Consider the following 19,175-nt stretch of genomic DNA (forward strand, 5'->3'; position numbering starts at 1 on the left):
TATGAATATGCTGAATAGGACTGGGCCCAGTACAGACCCCTGGGGACACCACTATTTACCTCTCTCCATTCTGAAAACTGACCATTTATTCCTACCCTTTGTTTCCTGTCTTTTAAACCAATTACCAGTCTGTGAGAGGACCTTCCCCCTTATCCCGTGACAGCTCACTTTGCTTAAGAGCCTTCGGTGAGGGACCTTGGCAAAGGCTTTCTGAAAATCTAAGTACACCATATCCACTGGATCACCCTTGTCCACATGCTTGTTGACCCCCTCAGAGAATTCTAGTAGATTGGTGAGGCGTGATTTCCCAGGGGTGGCTCAGCAGGAGAGGGGAGGAGCATGTGTGGAGGGAAGGAGGGAGGCGAGAGTAAAAGGAAATGTCAGAGAACATGAGGAGGGAACAAGAGGAGACCGAGGTGGCCACAAAGAGCCAGGCCTTAAAGCTGCTGCTGCATCAGTCCAGGTTTAATTTACTCACACTGCTGCACTTTTATTGTATTTGCCTGGCAAGAAGGGAGCGAGAGGAGGGGAGGGGGCTGAAGGCAGCCCTGGGGGGAAGTGCCTGTCAATCACTGCCCTGGGGCAGGGGCTGAGGTCAGTTGGAGGGGAAGGAGTGATGTGCACTCAAACTCCACCCACAGTCCAAACTCCACCCTTTTGAGGCACTAAAATGTGACACCAATAAAGGCAAATTGCACAGGTCTCCATGAAATTATGGCTCCTCCCCGTCCTGTGTCTCTGCGTCCGAAATGAAAAACTGAACAACGCTGACATCAAGTCAACATCCAGCGAGCTGAATGGAGCAGTTCAACCTCACAGAGCTATCATTTCAGGCTGCCTGCAGATTCAGGAAGACGTCACTGCATCAAGGTCATTGACAGAGCCATATTTGAAGGTTTTCTTTGCAGCCATAAAGGCTAGAGATTTAAACTACAGCTGGGATGCTGGAGCTCCAGGGGCAGCCAGCAGGGGAAGGTCTGACTTGCCAAATGGGAAAGGAGCAGCTCCATTTCAGAGGCAAGGAGTGAGGCTAGTGGGTACCTCGCTGTGAGTCAGGGATATTGCTATGGGAAGGGAGTCCCTGGGACAGGGGCTTGAAAAGCTCCTTGCGGATCCTGCGCAGGCTCCAAGGCTGTTTCCTCCGCTGGTAGTTCCTAAGCTCGGCTCGGAAGTCCTTGTGTCGCATGTGGATATAGCCCTGCGGCTCGCAGAGATCCTAGAGAGAGAGCATGTGACACTTCCCTTGGGGAGGGAAATGGAGCCTAGTGATTAGAGCTGGGGCTGGGAGCCAGGACCCCTGATTTCTCTCCATGTCTAGTGGTTAGAGCAGGGGGCTGGGAGCCAGGACTCCTGAGTTCTGTTATAGGCTATGCCACCCCCTCCTCTGCAACAGCCCCCTAGGTACCTGGAAGTGCTGGTAAAACTCCTTGTAGCCACCACGTAGCACATACAGCTCTGGGTACCAGAGCTCTGGGTACCGATTGGCATCTCGGTCCATTCTCCTCAGGCTGCGGCACCTGCCCGATGATAGAGGGATTTCACCACTGAGCCTCTCCCCATTGTCACTCTAGGGACCTCCTGCACTCACAGGGGCCACAGGACGGGGCAGGAGTGGGTGAGTCTGACTGGCAGAAGTGAGCTCGTGAAGGCAAGAGGGGTCATGGGCACAGGAACTGTGGCAGGGGGCAGCTGTGGGAGGCACTGTGGGGTTAATGGAGCCTGCAGCCAGCAAGACTGGCCAGCCCCAGCCGCCAGAGCCAGGCATTGGCCTCGTCCCGATAGGACATAGATCCTCCGGGGGGCATCTGCAACCCAGCCATGGCTGCCACTGCTGCCCTGGGAGTGGAGCAGCGAGGGGCCCCCGGATGCGCAGCACTGCTGGGATGGGAGCCAGGCATGCCCGGTTGTGTGGGGGCCACTTGATCTCAGCCGGGGAGGCGTCCCAGTGTCCCCAACTCTGCGGCTCCTCCCTATCACAGAGACCTCAGCAGGGGGATGAGCGTGGGGGGTAGCTGGGCAAGCCCCCCAGGCACCTACAATTGGGGGCCTCTCTCAGAGGAGAACTCGCAGTGGAAGATCAGGACACTGCTGCGGGGGCACAGGGTCGTGCCCAAGGGATCCGGCAGGAACCATCTCGCCAGCTGCTCTTCTCGGTACAGATTCAGGGCACCCTGCATGAGAGCAAGGAGGTCAGAGGGTGCAGCGGTGAGGGTGGGCAGCAGGCAGCACAGGCAGGACCAGGGCTCAGGGCTCCTTTCCCATCTTCAGGGCTGGGGAGCATCCCATAGATGGGGTCAACTGGCGGCTGGCAAAGTGCCATGGCCCCTGCCCCCTTCACCCCAGGCTAAACCACTGGGCAGCCCAGGATCCTGCATAATGCTTATAGGATTTTAATAATTTCATGATCCCGCCCTGCTCCCCACAGCGCCCCCTGCTGGGAGTAGCTGGGAGCTCCCCACACAGCCAGCTCCTGCCCCGCTCCCCACAGCGCCCCCAGCTGGGAGAGGCCAGGACTGGACTAGCCGGGAGGTCCCCCCACAGCCAGCTCCTGCCCCACTCCCACAGCGCCCCCTGCTGGGAGAGGACAAGACTGAAGTAGCCGGTAGCTCCCACGACAGCCAGCTCCTGCCCTGCTCCCCACAGCGCCCCCTGCTGGGAGGGGACAAGACTGAAGTAGCCGGTAGCTCCCACGACAGCCAGCTCCTGCCCTGCTCCCCACAGCGCCCCCTGCTGTGAGTAGCTGGGAGCTCCCCCCACCCAGCTCCTGCCCCACTCCCCACAGCGCCCCCAGCTGGGAGAGGCCAGGGCTGGAGTAGCCAGAAGCTCCCCCCTGCAGCCAGCTCCTGCCCCGCTCCCCACAGCGCCCCTGCTGAGAGAGGCCAGGAGGTCCCCCTCAGCCAGCTCCTGCCCCGCTCCCCACAGCGCCCCCTGCTGGGAGAGCCAGGACTGGACTAGCCGGAAGCCCCCCCAGCTCCTGCCCCGCTCCCCACAGCGCCCCCTGCTGGGAGAGGCCAGACTGGACTGCTGGAAGCCCCCCCCAGCTCCTGCCCTGTTCCCCACAGCGCCCCCTGCTGGGAGAGGCCAGGACTGGACTAGCCGAAGCCCCCCCCAGCTCCTGCCCTGTTCCCCACAGCGCCCCCAGCTGGAGAGGCCAGGACTGGACTAGCCGGAAGCCCCCCCCCCAGCTCCTGCCCCGCTCCCCACAGCGCCCCCTGCTGGGAGAGGCCAGGACTGGACTAGCCGGAAGCCCCCCCCAGCTCCTGCCCTGTTCCCCCAGCGCCCCCTGCTGGGAGAGGCCAGGACTGGACTAGCCGGAAGCCCCCCCAGCTCCTGCCCTGTTCCCCACAGCGCCCCCTGCTGGGAGAGGCCAGGACTGGACTAGCCAGGAGCCCTCCCCCCCCCCCCCGCGCTCCTGCCCGCTCTCGTGACACCCTAGTGGGGGCTCTCTCTGCCCAGCAGCAGCCGGTTGCCTGTGGGAAGTTCTGGGGGCAGGACCGGTTGAGCCAGGATCTCCTACCTTTATGTGTCCCCCAGCGTATTCATAGGGATAGCGACAGTCCACCACCACGTACTCCTCCACCACCCCAGCCAACTGGCCACACAGCAGGGAAGCCACCTGGGGGGTTGAAATGGGGAGGGGGATGAGCTCCAGAGAGGCTCTGTCATGGCAGCTCTGGGCTCCTCCTCCCCACAGCCACCAGGGCCCCTGGCATCAGGCGCTGGGCCCATGTTATGGGTTTATTCATGCTGGTCAACGTGCTGAGGGTGCAGGGTCGCATGGCCGGGGTGCGAGGGTGTGTACTCCATCCTGGCTCTGAAAGAGTTAATTGGAGCAGGAGAGGCCGGTTAACTCCTGATCCCGTGTGGAGCCTGGCCCAGGCCCAGTGCGGGGCACCTCCCGGCAGAGGGTCAGCAGAAGGGGCTGTGGGGAGCGAGGGATGCACTCTGCGGTCCCTTGCGGGGCGAGGCTGGAGAGAGGAGGAGGATCGGGGAGGAAGCCCTGGGGCAGAGCTGCCCTGGGACCCTCACCTGAGTAGGGAAGTGTCTGGCAAGAGGCCAGGAGAGACCCCGAGCTGCCTCTGGGGTGGGGAGCCCTGGTGAAAGGGCAGGATCTGGGCTTGCAGAGCGAGAGCCCTGGGAGGGGTTCAGTGGAGGAACAGGGCGAGGCAGACCTCGGGTTTGGTGTGTACGCTGGAGAGAAGGGTGAACCCACAGAGGGCTGCTGACCGGCTGGGTAGGCAGAAGACCACAGAGGCAGCAGCCGGGAGTCTCATAGACTCATAGACTCTAGGACTGGAAGGGACCTCGAGAGGTCATCGAGTCCAGTCCCCTGCCCTCATGGGGTCCCTGGGCTGTGGAGTGACCCTGGACTGCCTGCCCCAGGGCCCCTGGGCTGGAGCCCAGGACAGAGGCCAGGCCTGGGCTCCCCTACCTGCTCTGGGGAAGACGGCAAGATGCCCCGGAGAAGGGGACGTGGACTGGTGGGAGCCCGGGGCGGGGGTACAGGCCCCAATGGGGGGCGGCAGACTGGACGGTTGTTGGATGTAGTTCCCCAGAAAGGCGGGACTAAGCATGATCTGGCTGGAGGGCTGAGTCACGAGAAGAGGCAGAACCGCTGGGCTGGAGCAGCCATCAGCAGGGGCTCTAGATGAGGAGAGCTGGCTGTGCCATGCCCAGCCACGCGAGGGCACTCCAGCAGCGAGTCCGTGTTTCCACTGGGGCATAAGGTCCCCACACATAGCTGATCCGATGCCCCCAATCCTGACCCGCACCCCCCACACAGTGCTCACTCCCAGCTCCACCAACGCACCACATTCCCTGCCTACAGCCTGCTCTGTTTGATCCGGATCCTCTCTGGCTCTGCTGCTGCCTGTCAGGCGTGTGGCTTTGTGCTGCGTCTTTATGTGTGTGGCAGGGAGGCAGGCAGGAGAGGGCCTGGGCAGGAGCAGGGGCTTGGACACTGAGCAGCTTTAGGGCAAGTGCTGTTTCCCTCACCCTGTGAAGTTCCTGACTGGGGACAGAGATGGGAGAAGCACCAGGCAGTCAGTCTGTGGGCACATGGCTAGAATGCTGGCTGCCGGGGCAGCTCCTCTGCAAATAATGGAGCCTGGGCCGCTTTAGTTTTAGTTCACTCCCCAGCACACGGGTGGCAGCGTCAGTCTAGTGAGACACAGCACAGAACAAGGGATGAGTCACAGGCCAATGATGCAGCAGCTAGAAGCAGAGCAAACAGACAGCTTGGAAGGACGCAGAGCACAGAGAGAGCTGGATTGCCAGCAAACCCTCTGCCCAGGCATGGCAGGAGGTGTCAGAAATGAGTCTGTATGGAGAACTAGGCAGAGGGGATTGAGATGATGCAGCGAAGGGGGAGATTTTGTAGTGTCCTACTGGGGGGAAAGGAGGCGACGCGTGAGACCCTGTTGCTGGGAACAAGGCATGAAACACTGGCTTGGACGGAGGCGTTTGGTCCTGGGGCCCCAAACGGAATGAGCTGGGAGGGAGCCGGAACCGTGCTCTTGAGGTATGGAGCTGAGAGCACATGGAGCTGTGAAAACATAACAGGTTCCCTAATCAGTGAGAGGCTCGTTGGTGGGACACGTGATTCCAGTGTACAGGGAAACGGCTCTAGCCCTAGAGAAATGCTCCAAAGAGCAAGGCCAGCTGAGTATCCAGGGAAAGGATCAAAACAGTGACAGGCACGAGGGCAGAACACAGACCTGGGCTCAAGCTGAAGGGAGCCAGGAGACCGGACTGAGGGACACAGACGCATTGACAGTGCTGGCGTCCTGGTCCGGTGAAAGGCAGAAGAAAAAGCGCCCAGTTATGGGCAGCAGTGTAGGGGGCGTGGAAACAGATTTCAGGTGAGCCGAGGGGAACTGAGGTGCCCTACGCTGGAGACCTGCTCATCTCTGAGGGACTCCAGCCAGCCCCTGCAAAACTGAGCCAGTAAGAAATGCCACAGCAAAGGCTGTGGCAGGAGTCCAGCAATGTGGAGGAATGGGCAGCTGTCTGTGCAGATTCTGCTCCTGCCCATCCGACAGCTACAGCAGTGATGCAGCGCGGGTACAGGCACTGGAAAGAGCACTGAAAATCACAGCCCCTCGTGCGCAGCCCTGCCGAGCCACCAGAGCTGCAGGGGAGGACTCAGGAGGAGGGCTAGGGGCAGCACTGGTGCCAAGCCCTGCCAGGCACAGGAAGGGGATGTGCTCAGACAGGAGAGGGGCTGTGATGAAGTGGGAATGCTCTTAATGTTTTCTCTGAATTCTGTGTGCGTGCCTCAGTCTCCCCTATGCAGTTCTTAGGTATCTAGGTGGAGGGATCAGGGTGTGTGATTGTTGCAGAGTCCAAGAGGGCCCCTGTGATACTGTCTGCACAGAGAATGGCCGACACTCTGTCTGGCAACTAATGACCTGGGCCTCTCCTCTGCAAAGGTGCCAACTGAAGGTGTTGGAGAACAAAGAGATCAGGTGACCTCCTAGCCCAGGAAAGGGACAAAGGCAGAGGAGGGGCTGGAGAGTTTCAGTTTGGAGCTGGCTGGGGAAATGGAGCGGGCCAGAGGTCTCTGGTCTCCCTGCCTCCCCAAGATGGACCTGACTGAGGGGTCCTGGTCTCTGTACCTACAAGCTCTGTTTTAAACCATGTTCCTGTCATCTAATAAACCTTCTGTTCTACAGGCTGGCTGAGAGGCCGGTGAATCGCAGGAAGCCGGGGTGCAGGGCCCTGTCTCCCCCAAACTCCGTGACAGGGGTGCCTGGTTCCAGCGGTTCCCTTTGATCACCAGCAGCACGTACAGACAGCACACTCTGCGGCTAGGTGCTCCAAGCGACTGCAACGCGTGTTATTGAGACACCAGTGCTGGGACGTGAGGGCAAGGAACGGTGCTGCTGGCGGCCAGTCTGCGGAGCAGGCAGAGCTAACACAGATGCTGTGTGGGACAGTCTCTCCACAGCATCACCTTCCCCTCTCCCATGGAGGGCTCCTGGCCGTCCAGCCAGGTGGAGGCAGTGAAATGATTCAGGCTCCGGGGTTGGCCAGGCCGCAAGGCGCAGGCTGCCCAACTGCCATGGAGGGATGAGCTGGGTGCAGAAGACAGGGGTTGTTTAAAGGGGACTGGGCAATAATCCCAGCAGATTTAGGAGCTGACATTATAAGATCTGGGAATAGCAGCCTGCCTGAGACAAGCCAGGGAGTGGACCTGCTGGCGAGGCGTGAATGAGATCAGTACATGGATCCGTGGGAGCTGTGCAAAGAATACAGCAAGACTGCAGCTACAGGAAATCCTATCCCCAGGCTGGGGAAAGGTGGGACCAGACCTGCCCTCTGCTAATGCTAGGAACTACGCGGCCCAGTGGAGGTGGGCGGTGGGCAATCTGGAGGATATGAGATGAGAATTGTGATCAAGAAGCTGACGGTGCATTTTGCAAGGTCTGCCTCCCTGACGCAGGGCTGCAGCCCATTGCAGCAGCATCCAAAGGGGAATTGGAGCAGAAGACGTCTTCCCCAGGTACCCACCCAGCAATGGGAAGGAGCCCTGGCAGTGCACGCAGCCAGGGGACTCATAGACTCATAGACTCTAGGACTGGAAGGGACCTCGAGAGGTCATCGAGTCCAGTCCCCTGCCCTCATGGCAGGACCAAATACTGTCTAGATCATCCCTAATAGACATTTATCTAACCTACTCTTAAATATCTCCAGAGATGGAGATTCCACAACCTCCCTACACAATTAATTCCAGTGTTTAACCACTCTTAACAGTTAGGAACTTTTTCCTAATGTCCAACCTAAATCTCCCTTGCTGCAGTTTAAGCCCATTGCTTCTTGTTCTATCATTGGAGGCTAAGGTGAACAAGTTTTCTCCCTCTTCCTGATGACACCCTTTTAGATACCTGAAAACTGCTATCATGTCCCCTCTCAGTCTTCTCTTTTCCAAACTAAACAAACCCAATTCCTTCAGCCTTCCTTCACAGGTCATGTTCTCAAGACCTTTAATCATTCTTGTTGCTCTTCTCTGGACCCTCTCCAATTTCTCCACATCTTTCTTGAAATGCGGTGCCCAGAACTGGACACAATACTCCAGTTGAGGCCTAACCAGCGCAGAATAAAGCGGAAGAATGACTTCTCGTGTCTTGTTTACAACACACCTGTTAATGCATCCCAGAATCACGTTTGCTTTTTTTGCAACAGTATCACACTGTTGACTCATATTAAGCTTGCGGTCTACTATGACCCCTAGATCTCTTTCTGCCATACTCCTTCCTAGACAGTCTCCTTCCATTCTGTGTGTGTGAAACTGATTGTTCCTTCCTAAGTGGAGCACTTTGCATTTATCTTTATTGAACTTCATCCTGTTTACCTCAGACCATTTCTCCAATTTGTCCAGATTGTTTTGAATTTTGACCCTGTCCTCCAAAGCAGTTGCAATCCCTCCCAGTTTGGTATCGTCCGCAAACTTAATAAGCGTACTTTCTATGCCAACATCTAAATCGTTGATGAAGATATTGAACAGAGCCGGTCCCAAAACAGAGCCCCTGCGGAACCCCACTTGTTATACCTTTCCAGCAGGATTGGGAGCCATTAATAACTACTCTCTGAGTACGGTTATCCAGCCAGTTATGCACCCACCTTATAGTAGCCCCATCTAAATTGTACTTTCCTAGTTTATCCATAAGAATATCATGCGAGACCATATCAATGCCTTACTAAAGTCTAGGTATATCACATCCACCGCTTCTCCCTTATCCACAAGGCTCGTTATCCTATCAAAGAATGCTATCAGATTAGTTTGACACGATTTGTGCTTTACAAATCCATGCTAGCTATTCTCTATCACCTTACCACCTTCCAAGTGTTTGCAGATGATTTCTTTAATTACCTGCTCCATTATCTTCCCTGGCACAGAAGTTAAACTAACTGGTCTGTAGTTTCCTGGGTTGTTTTTATTTCCCTTTTTATAGATGGGCACTATATTTGCCCCCTTCTAGTCTTCTGGAATCTCCCTCATCTCCCATGATTTCCCAAAGATAATAGCTAGAGGCTCAGATACCTTCTCTATTAACTCCTTGAGTATTCTAGGATGCATTTCATCAGGCCCTGGTGACTTGCAGGCATCTAACTTTTCTAAGTGATTTTTTACTTGCTCTTTCCTTATTTTCTCTTCTAAACCTACCCTCTTCCCGTAAGCATTCACTATACTAGACATTCCTTCAGACTTCTCAGTGAAGACCGAAACAAAGAAGTCATTAAGCATCTCTGCCATTTCCAAGCCTCCCGTTACTGTTTCCCCCTCCTCACTGAGCAGTGGGCCTACCCTGTCCTTGGTCTCCCTCTTGCTTCTAATGTATTGATAAAAAGTCTTCTTGTTTCCCTTTATTCCCATAGCTAGTTTGAGCTCATTTGGCAAAGGCCAAGCAGACAGGAAGGGCAATGCTGGATCACAGCAGCGTCACTCCCAGTGATCCCAGCAAAGTGAAGGAGCCAGAGAACTGGACTTGCTTCCCTAGAAGGGCAGGCTGCTATAGCCCAGCAGAGGGACAGTGGGCAGGAGGGAAGCAGTTCAGGGAACGCCACGCAGGCAGCATAGTGCAGCCGCTTTGACAGAGGAGCCAAGGAGCCAAGTCCCCTACATACAGGGGAGTAGAGTGGGGTCCAGCCGCCAGTAGCCACACACAGCAATGGCAAAGAGCAATGCTACAAGCTGTTCTGGGACGCTGGTCCTGTGAGTAGCTGCAGACCGAGGACAGTAGTGGGGAGCAAACGGAGACAGCAGGGGAGTAGAGCTGGACAGCCGGCACGCCCAGACAGCCAGCACACCCAGACAGCCATTAGTCTGTGTGCATATGGCTGGAATGCCAGCTGCGGCTGCTGCACCGCACTGTGGTTCTTAATAAGAGTTGTTTTACAAGCATGGGGTCCACGCGTGCTGTTACCCAGCAGTGGGTGCATTTCACACTTACTGTGGCGGGGCTGATGTAACGCAGATCCCGGTGCTGGCCATCCTCCAGAGGCAGAGAGCAGGGCTGGGGGCACCAACAGAGACAGGCATTGGCACAAAAACAGAGCTGAAGGGATATCCCTGCTCTCCCTGGGGAGGGACATCCCTGCTCTCCCTGGGGAGGGACATATGTATCCCCTGCCTGCCACCACACATGTGAGTGGGATGCTCCCCCCAGATGCTCTGCCCTCCTTGGAGCGGGATGTCCCCTTCCGCCCACCCCCTCCACGTCCTATCCTCCCTGGAGCCGAGAGGTGAGACGTTCACCTTAGTCACAGACTGGCCCCGGGGGCAGGCATGTTCACTGCATGGAGCTGGAAACCATCCCTCGAGGGGCAGCTGGTACCCTCCTGGGATAGGAGGATGGGCAGATGGTCTGTGCCCCCGCGGGAAGGGAAGGGCTGCGGATGCTAGCTGACGAGACCAACTCAGCTAATGAGAGCAGCACAGGCTCGCTGGCCCCAAGAGAGGGCCGGAACATGGGGCCTGCGCTCTTGGCAGGGCGCGGGGATTTCGGTCACTGCCCTGGGTGATAGGACCTTGCGGAGCGATTGGGCTGGGGGGTGGTGAGCTCACTGGAGGGGTAGGATCCACTCACCCTTGAAAAATCCCCGGTCAGGGTCTTGCCATCCGTCCCAGGGGCTGGAGCAGGAGAGACGCCGGAACTGCCCTGGGAGAGAGGATGAGGGGAAGCCGGAGTGTCAGAGACACGGAGGAAGGAGAGAGCAAATCCAGCCCCCACTGCCAGCAGCACCACCCGCCTGGCTCTCTCTGGCCACGCTGCCCCCCCCCTGGCCAGCCTGGTGCGGGACTTGCCCTGTGCCCACATGAAGCAGGACAAAGCGACCAGCTCTGTCTCTTGGTTCCTGAGCCCGGCCTGAGCCAGGTGGGCCCTGCCTGCCAGCTCCGGATGTCCCTGTTCCCCAGCAGGCTGCAGTTCCAGCCCCTGCTAAGGCTCCCCCAGGGGCACCGGAGGGGAGAGGTGCCCAGGGGTCTAAGTGGCTGAGCAGAGTCGCAGAGAGGCAGGGTTGGGTGGTCTGCACTCCCTCCTCCTCACCCTCTTCACCCCCCCCGGTGACCATGTCCTCCCTGGGGCTGGCCCTCTGGGTTGGGGAAACAAAGTCGCCAGGTTTCTCCACAGCAGCTTCTGGGAGACGAAAGCCAAAGGGGTCAAGTCCCATGCGTGACCCATCCCAGCCTGGGCGTCGTGCTGCGAGCTGAAGGTCCATTGACGTACCAAGTGAATGAAGCCCTCAGCCTAGCGAGGGGGTAGACAGCCCTTAACTACCGTGGGGGGGCTGTTGATGTTATTGATATAATCTGGGACCATATAGAACATGGTTGCAAACCAAAGTCCTGTAGTGGCACCAAATCTTATGTAAAAGGGGTCATAAATACGGTATGGGTTGCTGGTTATTATATGCTGTCTGTAGGTCTGTATCATTTGTAGTTGAAGTTATGAGTATGGCTGTATATTGTCTGTATTCCAAATGTGTGCTGTATTTCTGGGAAAAATCTCAGACAAGTGGGGTGTTAGCTCTGCCTAGCCTGCTTGATGGGCCCATTAAGGACCATCAGCTACACAACAGACCCATTGAGAGGAGGCAGATATGCCTTGTAAACTCAGCAAAGTGCAGGGACTTGCCCATATGAACTCCAGACTCCATGTTGCGGTAATTTTCCACAGTAAGAACAAAGCGGTTCTTACACATGGGAAAGGCTATAAAAGGCTGATGCCCCATCTCCATCTGCTCTTCAATCCTGCTTTTTACCTCTGGAGGGACCTTTGCTACAAACTGAAGCTCCGAACAAAGGACTGATGACCCATTCCCATTGGGGGATGTTCTCCAGAGACTTGATTTGAACCTGCAGTTTATTCTATCACTGCTACAAGCCTGAACTAAGAACTTGCCATCACTGTATGTAACTGATTCCATTTAAAAACCAATTCTAGCTCTCATCTCTATCTTTTTCCTTTTATGAATAACCTTTAGATTTTAGATTCTAAAGGATTGGCAACAGCGTGATTTGTGGGTAAGATCTGATGTGTATATTGACCTGGGTCTGGGGCTTGGTCCTTTGGGATTGAGAGAAACCTTTTTCCTTTACTGGAATGTTGGTTTTCATAACCATTCATCCCCAGGACGGGTGCACTGGTGGTGATACTAGGAGTCTGGAGTGTCTAAGGAAATTGCTTGTGTGACTTGTGGTTAGCCAGTGGGGTGAACCAAAGTCCTTTTTGTCTGGCTGGTTTGGTTTGCCTTAGAGGTGAAAACCCCAGCCTAGGGCTGTGACTGCCCTGTTTGAGCAATTGGTCCTGAATTGGCACGCTCAGTTGGGCCCCGCCAGAACTGAATTATCACAAGGGTGTCGGCTCCCCGGTGGGCACGTGCAGAACCCCCAGGGGGCTGCCTGCGGGCACCAGGGCAGTGATGGGGGAAAGCCAGAAGCCAGACCAAAAGCCATTTTCCATCCATCCCCAAAGGGGCCAGAGCTGTGGGAATCTCAGAGCAGGGGCAGGAGTCTCTGGGAAACTGGTGCCAGGTGAGAAACCTGCCTAGGCCAAGATTGTTGCTTGCTGCAGTTCAGCGGTGGGCGCAACAGTGGCGGGTGCTCGTGTTTGTGCTCAGACGTCCGAGCGTTGTCCTTTACGAATACCCAGCCCAGCGCTGGGCCTGGAAGAGTCAAACCCCGAGGAAATCGACCAGCCCGCTGTTCGGGAAGCAGCCCAGGGGAGAGCAGATGGTTTGGGGGAGATTTGGGACTGCGGGGTGGGGGTCACCCCGCGAACAGTAACTGGTGGTGGCAGCCAGAGTGTGCAGGTGCCAGGTTGTGACCCCCGTGGCATGGCATTGCAGGCACCCCAGACGCCCCAGCCTCCCAGCTCAGTCTCTCCCCCAGCACACGGCCGTGCTACCCAAATATGCCCCATGGGCAGATCAGACAGCACCGCTCCCACTACACCTTGGCACTTCCTTCACCTGGCCCTGGCTGGCTCCTCGCAGGCGCTTGCTCTGGGGGGGAGTGCAGAAATGAGGGAGCCATGACAGGCTGCCCAGACATGGGGTGAGTGGGGAAGGAAAACGTTGGGTGTCAGAGCAGGAGATGGTGTGAGCGGGTACAGGGCGGGGCTGGGGCACAGAGCGGGTTGCAGGCGGGGCACGGAGCGGGTGCAGAGCAGGACGGGCACGGAGCAGGTTCAGGGTGGGGCTGGGCACAGAGCAGTTTAGGGTGGGGCCGGGCACGGAGTGGGTGCAGGGCGGGGCCAGGCATGGAGGCAGGTGCAGGGCACAGAGCGGGTGCAGGGCTGGAGCAGGTGCATGTGGCGGGGGGTGCCAGTGCAGGGGAGCAGTCATGAGGCAGAGGGGCCAGGGCTGCAGAGACAGACCCTGTCCGTCCTGCCCCTGCTCTTAGCCCAATGCCGCAGGCCTCCTGCCGCTTGTGCATTGCGCTTGGGCCGTTGCCAGGCAGGCTGTATAAACCCATGCTAGCGTTGCAGCCTCACCCACCCCTCAGTACTGCCCAACACGCTGCCCTCACCCCACACAGAGCCCTGGGCATCCCCCAGTCCCCAGTGAGTCCTGGGCTAGAAGAGCCAACTGGGGGGGCGCGAAGGCTGGTTCCTTCCCCACCAGGCAGGCTCTGAAGGGGCCCAGTGCCCACTCCTCGGGGCTGGAACAAGCAGGCACCAGTAGGCCCATGGGTGCCCCGACCCAGTGGGTGCAGAGCGTGCCCAGCAGTGCCAGCGCGAGGTGCTGGGGCTGCAGACTGGCGGTGTTTGTGCCCTCAGGCCCAGGGGTGGGGGATAGGACAGCGACCCACAGGCCCTGCCCATGCCCTGCACGATCCCTCTCCGCGCCCCCCGGACACAGCCTGGGTACTCACGGAGCAGGGCAGGATGCAGCGCGAGGACATCTGACTGCAGCTGAGAAAAGAAACCAGAGCCAAGGTGAGAAGCAGCCACAGCGGAGCAGCAGCCTTCCGGCCGGGCACACAGGGAATGTGGGCAGGGAGCTATGGGGTGCACTGCGTGTGCCAATGGAGCTAAGGGAGCACTACATGCGCTGGGGGGCTCTGGAGGGGCTCTAGTGAGCAGTGGGGGGGAAGTTATGGGGAGCAGTGGGGGGAAGCAGTGGGGAACAGTGTGGGGGCTATGGGAGCAGTGGGGGGGAAGCTATGGGGCACACAGTGGGAGGACTATGGGGAGCACTGGGGGAAGCTATGGGGAGCAGGGAGTGCTATAGGGAGCAGTGGGGGGGGGCTATCACACCAGTACATACAGTAAAACCACTCGGGAGGGGCGGCTGGGTGCAGAGGATCCGTGGGCGTGGGGGGAGAGTGGACGGGTTTGGTAGCAGAGGCTGCTCGGTGCCGGCGGCAGGGCAGGGAAGAGCCAGCCTGGCGCAGGCTGAGCTACGTGGGGGGGAGCGGTGGCACCGCGAGGCAGCGGAGCAGCCCCCCCGGGGTGTCAGAAGCCGGGCATCCTGAGCAGCGGGTTCTGGGGTGCGAGCAGCCTGGCACGTACTGCAGGTGGAACCCATAGGCAGCAGGGGCTGGGGGCCCCGTGGGAGAGCAACCCCGTCACTGTTCCAAAGGGGTCCACGCCCCAGGTGCTGGCTTCTGCAAGTGACCCATAATAACCCTCCCCTGGTACAGACACAGCGAGGCCATCTGCTCTGCCCCCGGCCTGCCCTTTCCCGCTCCCCACCCCTCAGGTACCTGCCCTCGCTGCTGCTGCTGCTGCAGGTCCGGGGGGCTGAGCCAGGCTCCAGGGCAACCACCTGTACAGAGAGAGCCGGTCAGTGGGGGGGCGCTGGCCCAGGGCGCGAGGGTGGTGCAGAGGGGCTGGTGCTGACCTGGGGGCGTTCCGCGGGAGCCGGCGGCTGGGACCAGTGGGGCTCGGGGGAGTCAGGGTGTCTGGGGACAGCCTCAGCTTTCTCCTTGGGGTGACCGCTGCAGGAAGAGCAACCTGTGAGCACCCTGCCGCCCGCCATCCTCCTCCTCTCCTGCCATCACCCTCCTCACCTGCTGTCACCCTCCTCACCTTGCCGTCACCCTCCTCACCTGCCATCCTCCTCCTCACCCGCCGTCTACCCTCCTCACCTGCTTCACCAGACATCCTTCTCCTCTCCTGCCATCACCCTCCTCACCTGCCGTCACCCTCCTCACCTGCTGTCACCCTCCTCACCTGCCATCCTCCTCCTCACCCGCTGTCACCCTCCTCACCTGCCATCCTCCTCCTCACCCGCTGTCACCCCTCCTCACCTGCCGTCACCCTCCTCACTCGCCAGCACCATACATCCTCCTCCTCACCTGCTGTCAACCGTCACCCTCCTCACCTGCTATCACCCTTCTCCACCTCGCCATCACCCTCCTCACCCTCCGTCACCCTCCTCACCTGCCGTCACCCTCCTCACTCGCCGGCACCATACATCCGCCTCCTCTGCTGCCATCACACTCCTCACCTGCTGTCACCTGTTCACCCTCCTCACCCACCATCCTTCTCCTCACCCACCGTCACCCTCTTCACCTGCCGTCACCAGACATCCTACTCCTCACCTGCCATCACCCTTCTCACTCGCCGTCACCCTCCTCACCTGCTGTCACCCGTCACCCTTCTCACTCGCCGTCACCCTCCTCACCTGCTGTCACCGTCACCTTTCCTCACCTGCCGTCACCCTCCTCACCCGCCGTCACCAGACATCCTCCTCCTCTCCTGCCATCCTCCTCCTCACCTGCTGTCACCCGTCACCCTCCTCACCTGCCATCACCCTTCTCACTCGCCATCACCCCGTCATCCTCCTCCTCACCTGCCGTCACCCCCTTCACCTGCTGTCACCAGACGTCCCCCTCCTCTCCTGCCATCACCCTCCTCACCTCCTGTCACCCGTCACTTTCCTCACCTGCCATCCTCCTCCTCACCCCGCCATCACCCTCCTCACCTGCCGTCACCAGACATCCTTCTCCTCACCTGCCGTCACCCCTCCTCACCTGCTGTCACCCCGTCACCCTCCTCACCTGCCATCACCCTTCTCACCTCGCCGTCACCCGTCATCCTCCTCCTCACCTGCGCCGTCACCACCCCCCCCTTCACCTGCTGTCACCAGACGTCCCCCTCCTCTCCTGCCATCACCCTTCTCACCTCCTGTCACCCGTCACTTTCCTCACCTGCCATCCTCCTCCTCACCCGCCGTCACCCTCCTCACCTGCCGTCACCAGACATCCTCCTCCTCACCTGCCGTCACCCTCCTCACCCACCATCCTCCTCCTCACCCGCCGTCACCCTCCTCACCCGCCGTCACCAGACATCCTCCTCCTCTCCTGCCATCCTCCTCCTCACCTGCTGTCACCCTGCCACCCACCATCCTCCTCTCTCCTGCCATCACCCTTCTCACCTGCTGTCACCCGTCACCCTCCTCACCCACCATCCTCCTCCTCACCCGCTGTCACCCTCCTCACCCGCCGTCACCAGACATCCTCCTCCTCTCCTGCCATCCTGCCACCCACCATCCTCCTCCTCGCCCGCTGTCACCTTGCCACCCACCATCCTCTCTCCTGCCATCACCCTTCTCACCTGCTGTCACCCGTCACCCTCCTCACCCACCATCCTCCTCCTCACCCCCGTCACCCTCCTCACCCGCCGTCACCCTCCTCACCTGCCATCACCCTTCTCACACCGCCGTCACCAGACATCCTCCTCCTCGCCTGCCATCACCCTCTTCACCTGCTGTCACCCTGCCACCACCATCCTCCTCCTCGCCTGCTGTCACCTGCCATCACCCTCCTCCTCGCCTGCTGCTACCCACCATCCTTCTCCTTGCCCACCGTCACCCTCCTCGACCGCTGTCACTCTCCTCACCTTCTGTCACCCTGCCACCTGCCATCCTCCTCCTCGCCCGCTGGTCACCCACCTCACTTGCCATCACCCGCCGTCCTCCTCCTTACCCACCATCACCCTGCCACCCACCATCCTCCTCCTCGCCCGCTGTCACCTTGCCACCCACTGCCACCCACCATCCTCCTCCTCACCCGCCGTCACCTCGCCACCCCACCATTACCTTCTTCACTCGTCATCACCCTCCTCATCCTGCTACCAGGCCTGGGCCTATCCTACGCCCTCCACGCACATGGGGGCAGGGTTCCTTTCACCCCCCCATCCGTAGATCTCCCCCAGCACCCGCCCTGCGGAAGCTCCCCCCAGGGGTGCACGTCACGGTGCGTGGGTGGACTGGCCCAGTCCTCTGCTGAAGCTCGCCAAGGCCGTTCCTAACCTGGACAAAGGGGTCACTGCAGAGCAACGTTTAGCTAAATACCCCAGGTTCATCCCCACCTCACCGCATCGCACCTCCATCCTCTGCCCACCGTCTCCTTGCCTGCGGCAGGGCACAGAGACAGGCCAGGAGTGGGGGGCAGGTACCTCTCCACACAGCTGAGATGTCCCATGTTCGTGCACAAGCCGTCGACGGGTGACGGCCCCAACTCAGGGGAGAAGATGACCCCGGCAGGCGGGCGGGTGGCCTGGTTCCCTGGGTGGAGCTGGCGCCCTCGGGGCTGTCCATTGCAGATGGGCCTTGCCGGTGGGGTCTGCTGCCAAGGGCCAGGAGTTCATCCCCACAAGCAGCTGGTCCCCTGCCCCTGGCCAGGCACGGCTGCAATGGGGGGCTGCTGTCCTGCCTAGTGCTCCGATGGCCTGGGGCCGCTCTGCCCCCTCTGTGTGCCTCTGCCCATCCCCACCCTCGCTCCTCCCTGCAGCTCAGCTCCTGTCGCCAGCCCAGCCCTGCGTTTAAATGTCCCGCTGCTGCCAACCCAGAGAGACCAAACCCTCCCTGGTCACCGTTGCTACAACAAGCTCTCTCCCCTGGGGGACAACACTTCGTTGCAAGGGCTGGGGGGCAACCTGCCTCCCTCTGCCCAAGCTATGCCAGCTGCCCAGGGCTGCCCCCCACGTGGGAGAGCTCCAGCTCTGCAGGGCCCCCCCTTCCCTTCAGGGCTCCCCCCACAGCTTGCCCCTGTCTCCTCCGCCTCCCTGGCTGTGACTGGCCGTTGCTCTATTGTCCGGGCCACACAAAGCCTTTCTCTGTTGGATGCCCCGCGCTCCAGGCCCGGCAGAATCCCCTACGCCAAGCAACCAGCTGCCCTCCCCTGCTCCCGGGGGCACATCGCTCCTCCTGACACAGCTCAGACAGCTCATGTTCCCACGTCTGGCTTGGACACAGACTCCAGCCTTGCTGTCCCCACGGCACAGCTCCCCTGTGCACCTGGCAGGGCACAATGCCAGCGGGGGCTCTCTGCCTGTGACACAGCCCCCCAGATGGCAGCTTAGGAGCCCCTGTGGCAGGGGCTGTCTGGCCTTGTCTCTGATGGTCCCCTTGAGCCCTTGGCTCTGGCAGGTTCTAGTGCCCCCGCTTGCTGCGGGGAGCCGATTTCAGGCCTGGCAGAGCAAGGGCTGGGGGGTTCGGGAGCCGTTTGTTTGTATACACACGCCCTGGTTCCTGGGAATACACTGCATTCGGGTCAGGCACCGGCGCCCTGTCTCCTGCTCCCTCGCCTGCCCCTCTCCGGGTTCCCAACGCATCTCAGCCCGAACCCGCTGCTTGGCACCCCAGCCGCCTTGCTCCAGCCTCGGAGAATTACACTGGGAGGCTCCTCTGGCACCCGACTGCTGGAGGAGGCCTGGTGGCTGGCCGCTGGCAGGGGGCGTGCAGGGACCCCTGGGAACGAGCTCAGCTCACCCTGTTCCCTACCAGTCAGCGACAGCCCCTGGCTGGCAGCCTGGGCTCACTGGACCCTAAGGCGCGATCCTGCTCTGGGGCTGTGTTGAGATCATGCCTGGCAGAAAACGAGGCGCATCGAACTGGAAATTAATGGACCAAAATCGGGGTGTCCAGAAATTAGGCCTAATTAGTGAACAGAATAATGAGGGATGGGCTAGTCCCATCACTCCCACTGTGGAGCGCTTAACAAACCCCAGAAGGGGAGATCAAGTGGGCAGAGATGGGGGACTGAAAGGAGCAAACTGCCACCCGGGTTGGGCCTTCATCATCCAGAGCCAGAGAGAGCCCCAGGGGCGGCTCCAGCCCAGCACGCCAAGCGCGTACTTGGGGCGGCAAGCCGCAGGGGTGCTCTGCCAGTTTCTGCGGGGGGTGGCAGGCAGGCTGCCGTCTGCGGCTTGCCTGCCGGAGGT

At 59.7% G+C, this 19,175-nt stretch overlaps 1 protein-coding gene across 1 annotated transcript; it reads right to left on the minus strand.

The window, feature by feature from the left end:
* Positions 1 to 556: 556 nt before the first annotated feature.
* LOC115654485 (M-phase inducer phosphatase 3-like) lies at positions 557 to 15,444 on the minus strand. The gene is made up of 10 exons (XM_030568821.1): positions 15,390 to 15,444; positions 14,711 to 14,772; positions 13,877 to 13,916; positions 12,956 to 13,005; positions 10,590 to 10,661; positions 9,954 to 10,016; positions 3,518 to 3,616; positions 2,038 to 2,171; positions 1,406 to 1,517; positions 557 to 1,216 (listed from the first exon to the last, which is right to left on the minus strand). Exons 1-10 carry the CDS (start codon positions 15,442 to 15,444, stop codon positions 1,031 to 1,033), a joined length of 873 nt encoding a protein of 290 aa, XP_030424681.1. The 3' UTR covers positions 557 to 1,030.
* Positions 15,445 to 19,175: the final 3,731 nt, after the last annotated feature.

This window comes from Gopherus evgoodei, chromosome 7 (assembly GCF_007399415.2).
Source record: "Gopherus evgoodei ecotype Sinaloan lineage chromosome 7, rGopEvg1_v1.p, whole genome shotgun sequence".
Classification (NCBI taxonomy): domain Eukaryota; kingdom Metazoa; phylum Chordata; order Testudines; family Testudinidae; genus Gopherus; species Gopherus evgoodei.

Coding starts and splice junctions, on each gene's coding strand:
- LOC115654485 (XM_030568821.1), bottom strand. CDS start 15,444: ATGGCAGCAGAGGAGGCGGATGTATGGTGCCGGCGAGTGAGGAGGGTG. Junction 14,773..15,389: donor AGTGAGGAGGGTGACGGCAG/GTGAGGAGGGTG, acceptor CTCTCTGTACAG/GTGGTTGCCCTGGAGCCTGG. Junction 13,917..14,710: donor AGCAGCAGCAGCGAGGGCAG/GTACCTGAGGGG, acceptor TTCTTTTCTCAG/CTGCAGTCAGATGTCCTCGC.